At 36.3% G+C, this 7,874-nt stretch overlaps 1 protein-coding gene across 2 annotated transcripts; it reads right to left on the bottom strand.

The window, feature by feature from the left end:
* Positions 1 to 1,322: 1,322 nt before the first annotated feature.
* LOC131363243 (somatostatin receptor type 2-like) lies at positions 1,323 to 7,556 on the bottom strand. 2 transcript variants are annotated; one of them, XM_058405589.1, is made up of 3 exons: positions 7,356 to 7,556; positions 6,612 to 6,652; positions 1,323 to 4,628 (listed from the first exon to the last, which is right to left on the bottom strand). In XM_058405589.1, exon 3 carries the CDS (start codon positions 4,579 to 4,581, stop codon positions 3,472 to 3,474), a length of 1,110 nt encoding a protein of 369 aa, XP_058261572.1. In that variant the 5' UTR covers positions 4,582 to 4,628; positions 6,612 to 6,652; positions 7,356 to 7,556; the 3' UTR covers positions 1,323 to 3,471. The 2 variants fall into 2 exon arrangements, with proteins under 2 accessions (XP_058261572.1, XP_058261562.1); XM_058405579.1 differs by lacking the exon at positions 6,612 to 6,652 and having other exon boundaries at positions 7,356 to 7,555.
* Positions 7,557 to 7,874: the final 318 nt, after the last annotated feature.

Below are 7,874 nucleotides of genomic sequence, written 5' to 3'. Positions count from 1 at the left end.
AATGCTAAAAGAATGTAACTATATTAACTGTGTGTGTTTGTGTGTGTGTGTCTTGCAGGGGTGTTTTTTTGCTCTAAGACATGGGTTCCACACAATGACCTCAGCTCATCCTACACTGTTAAAACTCGTGTGTCTACCTGACGCACATGCTTCTCATTTCCACACGAATGTTTGAACAGCAAACATGTAAACAGCTAGTAAATGTATAGTTTCGAAAGCAGTTAGTGATGGGTGCCTTACTCTTATGCCATAATTGAAAAATCATAGAAAATGACATTAAAATGCATTTAACATTGCAAGTTGATCAAATCGAATCTTACTTCTATAGTGAAAAAGTTCAGAGGTAGCTGATGTAATTACCTGCTTGTAAAACTGCTCACAGGTGGTTCACAAATTCCAAGTTTGTTTTTTTCTCTTACAATTTTCTTAGGTTTTTGGTCTATTTTGCTTTATTGGGTGTAGTGAACACAATCCAAAAATAGTATTCTTTGGTGATTACATTTGTAAATAGATTTAACATCAAGCTCATCACCAAATAAGGACAGTTAAGTGATCTTTATTCAGCATTCTGTGTCAACCTTTTCAATTCACGCTGCCCTATGTCTCATTAATTTATTTCATGTGTCTGTCACCAATTTATTAAATTCACACTAGCCAAGATGTCATTTCATTCATTCGAACCCAGAGATTAATTTCCGTGTTATATCATTATGAATTAGTCAGCATATTTTGTGAATTGTCTTTAGCTATTGGACAATAAGATTATTATAAATATTTCCAGCTAATATGATCAAATAAAGGACATACCCTTTTTTTAAACACAACATATTGTTGTGGCTGTTATATACGAAAATAGTCCATGCCATTATATGAAGTGATGTTGCAGTTAAAACAAGGTTTTCTGTTTTATCAGTTTATTAGCATAATAATTATTGAAGTGTCTATCATACAAGTCTCTGTCCAAGTTGCTATTTTAAAAAGATGACGTATTAGAACAAGTACATTAATGATAGGCCTGGCATCTGACATTTCTGCTTTTGTTGAAGGAAATCTAAAACCTTCTGACCGGTCTAGGTCAAAAATTGAGCATCACTGTGGTATTGCAAGCTTTTAATTCCATTTAAAGGACTGTTGAGATTTATAAGCTTGTGCTAAGGAATTAAAAGACTCGCTCAGGCCCACCACCCTGTGAATACATCATAGCAGTTGGTGATGCAGATGGTGTGTGACAAGGAAGAAAGCCCTCTGGAGTTGCTCTTTTAGACTGAACATTTATGTAATCCTTTACACTTTTGGTTTGGGTGCTGAAGAAAGTCACGTAAACGACATGCAAAAAAGCGAGGTAAGATTGCAAGGATATTTAATGAGAAAATGTTTTGCTTCCAAGTAAAAACACTGAACTGACACAAACATTAACATAACATTGAAACATATTTCAGTTTATAGTATCATACAAGTACTTTATTTGGTTAGTGGTATCTAAAACAAAACATTTGCAAGTATTCAGACGCAAAGTCATGGACTGGCATTGAACACTTTCAAAAATTTTGGTCGTATGAGAAAGAAAGAAGACATAATGTTTGCCACATCATACTAATCTACATTGTTAATAACGTGATTTTTATCAGTGGGTCAAAAAACATTGTTTCCCACACCAGATGGCGATGTTTCCCAATAATGCAATGCAACACGCACTAACCCCACATTCACTCTGATGAGGAAAGCTTTTACCAAGACAAGAACACGCAGTAACAAATGCATAGGAATTTGCCACTATTCCTTCTGTTCATCCATAAGATTAATGTACCTATAATTACAATGCAAAAGATCTGTGTATCGATGCAGTATCACATAGCCTGTTCTGCTCTTTGTACTATCCTTTAGCACTGACGTTCAAGCTTTCAGATTGCATGGTGAGCCTGCAAGGGTTTGAGCTCTGTATCAATATCTATGATCAGATTCTTTCATTTATCTAAATGATGTGGATTCTAAATATCTACAAGCTGATTTAAACACAGATGTTCTTGCAGTAAAGTGACATTTGGGCAAGAACTAGAGTGAACACTAGAAATAGACTCTATTCAAACAGAGGACCTTCACACACTGACATGTTCAAACATGGGGAAACGCACACCAAGCAATCTTTTCAAGCAGATAGGTGATCACACCAATATCCGTGTACTCATATTTGCAAGGAACCATAGCATGCAATGGATACTCAGGATAGTGTGAGTGAAAGAAACTGCAAGGAATTTAAAGGAACATGAGTGCCCAAGTAAGCACATGTTCTAGCCCTTCACAATTCGATATTTCTATATAGACTGGAGTAAACAGACCTACATAAACAAACATCTCACAATTGTGTATTTGTGCTTCCTATGTATTGTTCTGTTGTATTATCTGGATTTTGTTCCAACGTATACAAGAAATATAAAGGAAGAACTTTTAGGGAACGTAAATATCAGTCCAGCTGTTTTGACACAAACTAATAAATGGCACAAGATATTTACTAATTGTGATTATACAGTATAAGAAACACAGATTGGAATTTATTCTACGTAACATATATGTGCCCAGTTGGAGAAGGTTGTACATTTTAAATAAAGGTTATGGCAAGAACAAGACAATAATCTCCAGAATTAAACAGAAATCTATACACTCTAGCAGCAATTTGGTTAGTGTTCAGCCAGTAGCTGTTCCATTAAATATGACAGGCAAGCTACATTTGGATAAGAGAGGGATGGATCACATGAATGATGTACCTTACAGAGGTCTCAGCAAATATAATAATACTATTTACAGGGGAAAAAAATGAAAAATACAAAACATTGTCCTGTCAGAAAGGAAGGATTACATAATTATAGATGCTCAGGTACCTTCTGTGGAGGCACCTTTAATTTTCAATAGCTCAAAAGCCAATAATAATAATAATAATAATAATAATAATAAAGGTTTTCATTAGGAATGGTACTTCTTTCAACATTTCACACACAAAAGAATAAGAGATCATTCTGTTGAAACAGATAGATGAGTGTTGCATTTATAACTTTGCGTCATGGGGTAAACTGCTATCTTCAGGTAAACTTGTCAACAGCAAGCAACCCTTGACTCCTTATATGATACAGTTAATTAAGTGTCTGCTGTCACCTCTGGTGTCTGATGACCCTCTACAGTCTGAAGAACTTTATGGTCATCTTGCTCGAATTTTGCAGTGACTTCAGGAAAACAATTTAATAGTCCTGGGATATTCATAAAACAATACTCTGATATGTTCAGTATATTACAAATGAAGAGTAAGACAAGAGTTACAAGGACATATCACCTTTATCTATAACTGGAAAAAAACACCATACTTTTTCTTCTGTCAGTCCATGAAAGTGGTTGATGCCTATTTAGCAGTCTTCTTCCTCAATATATTTTTTTCACCAATCTGTTGTCCATAACCTTATGCATGTGTTTTGTTCCTTTCTCTTAAATGCTGGTCTGCAGGTCTCCATTCAGTAGTGTGCTTTGAGTTTCGCTAGGGTTCATCCTTGTCTTATCTTGCCTACTGTCACTATGGTCAATCTCATCCAGGCCACCTACTTTTTTCAGGCACAGAACATTCTGGAAGCTTTTCTTGAAATTCTCTGACAAGAAGGCATAGAGAATGGGATTGGCACAGCTGTTAGCATATCCCAGAACCACCACAAATGCAAAGGTGCTCCTCAATATGGGTGTGGTGCTAATGGTGCCAGTTACAGATGTCACATTAAAAACATAAAATGGAAGCCAGCAAAACACAAACACAGCAACCACAATGGACACCATGCGTGTCACCTTCCTTTCTGAGCGCTTCCGCTTTGAGGAGCTTACTCGTATCCCAGATGATTTTACTTTGATTATGATGAGCAGGTAGCACAGGCAAATAACCATTAAAGGCAGAAAGAAGCCCAGAAAGAAAGTGTAGAACATGAAGGCTGTGTAATAGGCCTCCTGTGGCTCAGGCCACACAATGGTGCAGAAACAACCACCTGGCTTAGTAATCAAGCTGCTGTAGATGATGATGGGCAAGTTGACCAGCAAGGAGACTCCCCACACTGCCAGGTTAATGGTCTTGGCCAGTCGAGGCTTCCTCCACTTGGTTGACTTGATAGGATGCACCACTGCCAAGTATCTATCAATGCTCATGACCATCAAACAGAAGATGCTGGTGAACTGATTGAGAGAGTCCACAGTCATGACCACACGGCACAACACTGCTCCAAAGGGCCAGTGAACCAGGGCTAACTGGATTGCAATGAAGGGCAGGCTCATCATGAAAAGTACATCAGCCACAGCCAAATTAAGGATGTAAATGTTGGTTACAGTCTTCATTTTGGCATAACGCAAAATGACATAAATTACCAGAGCATTGCCACTAAGCCCTACAGCACAAACTACAAAGTAAATAAAAGTGATGACCACTGTGCCAGTCTTGGTGAAGCTGTGGTCAGTGGCATTCCTTAAGCTCTCATCTGAATCATTGCCCAGCATGAAGCTCTCATACATGAGAGGCTCTGACAAGTTTGGGAGTAAGGATGGAAATATCCAAAGGTCCATGCTGCCACTCAGTCAGTTTACTGCCATTCTTGAAATTAAACCTTTGCCTAAATGGAAAAAAATAAAAGTGAGTATATAGTATAGTATGAATCATTGTAACTATTATGAAACAAATATAAAAAAAACCCAGAAATCAATCCTTCATAGCAAATGCAGCATGTGTGTAGCTGTAGACTATCAACAAAATTGTCTGCATGAAAAAATATTATACTGTACTAATGTCTGACAAATTAACAGCACCACAGTATTAATATGTTTTTGCCATATTAACATCCCTGTGGGCTTTGGAAGATGAATACCTCAAAATTAATCTAGCAATATTAATGCAAAATCAATTTAATGCAATCCTGCACCCTGTGCACTGTAATTGGCCTGACAATCTCTGATATTTGCTCTAGAATATCTACCATTAGGCAAACAAAATTATGTAGCAAAGGTCTCCTGCCTAACTTTTATTTATTGCTGTGGCATATTTGCACTGGAGTAATCCTGTTTAAGTGGATACAGGACAAAAAAGGGCTGGCCTTCATTCTTCGTTGAACGATGACCAATAATTTCAAATGTGGCAATGTCAAAACGTCTATTGTTAAAAGCACTATACGAATAAAATTAAATTGAATTGAAAATGTATGAGGGCAGGATACAACTACAGGAGCACTACTACTGTCAGTTTGTCAGGGAAAACAAAAAATCTCCAGATTTTTAAAGTCACTTTATATTACAAATGGATGGCACAGTGGGTCCTTTCCAGGGCGTATTCCTGCCTCAAAGGCTCCATGTCCACTGTGGCCCTTACCAGGATGAAGCAGTTACTGATGATGCCTGAATTCATGTATTTTAAAAAAACAGACATAAAATCCAGACATAATTTCATGAAAGTGTACAAATATAATTAAATAATGACCCAACTGGTTTATTACACTTGTCATTAGTTACATCAGTATTATCCAGACATTGGAAGAGTTGACATAAGAGTTGATCTATTTTAGGACATGCTATGTAAAAGCTAAGCAAAAATTAATAGACATATAATTGTGTCAGATATTGACCCCAAAAGAATTAAGAATTCTTTAGCTGAATATTTCTGCACCATTCTTTGAAAAAATACTAATAACTAATAAAGTACTAACGATAAACCAATATTTAATAAAGGCAGATCTACTCACTTGAACTGTATATGATATTTATTCCCCCAAATATAAAAGGTGTGTGCATAGAAGCTATTTTATTAACTATACAGTATACAACTCTAAAATAAATAACATAAAGAAGGCTTATAATTAATGAAATGTCTTATCAAATATATTTTAAAATGCAAGGAATGTTCAAGGAATGCACCTTTTTTTAACATGGAAAATAAAGTCTAATTAGTTAGTAACAAATGTTGGTAGAAATAAACCCTGAATGGTTTACTCCTTAACAGTATATAGACATTGGCCTGCTCTGAGAACAGAGGTTTATAACCAACATAAGTTTGCATGTAAGAACTGTATGTACACTGGAACTGTGTGTTTGCAATGTAATGAACAGATGCAGTCTGTTGCTTTAGGCAACAGACTAGTGTGAAGTATGTTTTCAGCTTGACATTCCACGAACCCAGGCTTCAAAGGTGGTTATAATGAAAGCGTAACTCCTACAAGTGACGCACTTCTCACATGTCAAAAAATGCTTCAGAAGCACAGGCCTTAGGCCTTAGGTTAAACTTGGTTAAATGTATTTGTTTTGATGATTTGCTAGTTTGGACACATTGGTCTATGTATGTAAATGTTAAATAAAACATGTTTCTACACCATTGCTTCTATTGTATATTATCTAGCTTTCGTAGGTAGAATTTTTAATAAATCCAGGTTGAGTTTTGTTCACTTTTCAATATAAAGTTAATTCAGACATTTGAATATTTTATATAATATCTTCAGTAACTGTTTCATCCTGTTCAGGGTCATGGTGGTTCTGAAGCCTGTCCTAGGAACACTGGACACAAGGCAGGAATGCCAGAATGGGATACACATTTACTGGTAGGTGCAGTTTACCTTATGGCATTTTTTGGGTGGTAGGAGGAAAGTGGAGAACCCTGTGGACAAGGACAATATGCATCAAAACTGCACACAGTTACCTGAGCTCAGGATAAAACTGGAGATACTGGAGTTGTGAGGAAGCAACAGTAATGATTGCACCACTGTACCACCAATGTGTTAATATGTTTACCATAGCATTTTATTATTTAAGACCTTAAGTGTTTGTCATACAATAGCAATATCATTTCATAATACCCATACCCTTTAGAAGACAAACTACTACTACTACTACTACACACACACACACACACACACACACACACACACACACATATATATATATATATATATATATATATATATATATATGTATGTATTTTACCATTTGCTATTATATATATACGTGTGCATGTGTGTGTGTGTGTGTGTGTGTAGTAGTAGTAGTAGTAGTTTGTCTTCTAAAGGCACAGTACAGATTGAAGTCTTACAGTTGCAATGCAGTTGCATGAAGCATTAAAAGATTCACTATTGGTTGATGTCAGCTAGACTTTCTCCTTAAAATAACAAATCTTCATAATTCAATTTTTTTTTTCTTTTCAAAAATGACCCCTTCCCATATCAATAAACTTTACTTACAACTGCGTTTAATAAACCTAACAGTATACATATATTGACATGTATTACAAATGAACTGAATTAATATCAGCTCCACGAAACGTTTTTCTTTCTTTTTTAAATCTAGATAATTTAGAGTCTTACCTATTTCCAAGTCATCGCGGGAATGGGCATTTTTCTGCTCTGGACATTTTTAATCCAGTTAAAGTGAGTTCATTCACTGGTCCCTTAAACACAGGCGCTTGTTTCATAGTGCGCGTCGCGGTAATGCAATGCGGTGCGACGTGAGTCCGAGTGAACGAGATCTGTGGAGTATTCCAGGCATCTGCAGTGAGAACAGCGATGATCGAGGGGGCGTATCAACATCATCAACCAGAGAGAGAGAGAGAGAGAGAGAGAGAGAGAGAGAGAGAGAGAGAGAATCACATGCATTTCAAATGTTTTGATTCCGCACGTGATCACCATACCCTGCAATTACATATATGAATTCAAGTATGCACATCATGTGAATTAAAAACCATGTCCTCTTTGTGAGTTCAAATGAATTGTGAGAAATCCTCATTATATGACAAGTCATGTTATTGTCATGTATTGTCATGAAAGTGCTTTAAGCATCTACTGAAATTCTTGTGTAAAATATAAAATACTATTGCGCATGTGTAT

The sequence above is a fragment of the Hemibagrus wyckioides genome, linkage group LG02 (assembly GCF_019097595.1).
Source record: "Hemibagrus wyckioides isolate EC202008001 linkage group LG02, SWU_Hwy_1.0, whole genome shotgun sequence".
Lineage (NCBI taxonomy): Eukaryota > Metazoa > Chordata > Actinopteri > Siluriformes > Bagridae > Hemibagrus > Hemibagrus wyckioides.
Note: the sequence above shows the minus strand (reverse complement) of the source record. Positions and strands in the feature narration are given on the sequence as shown.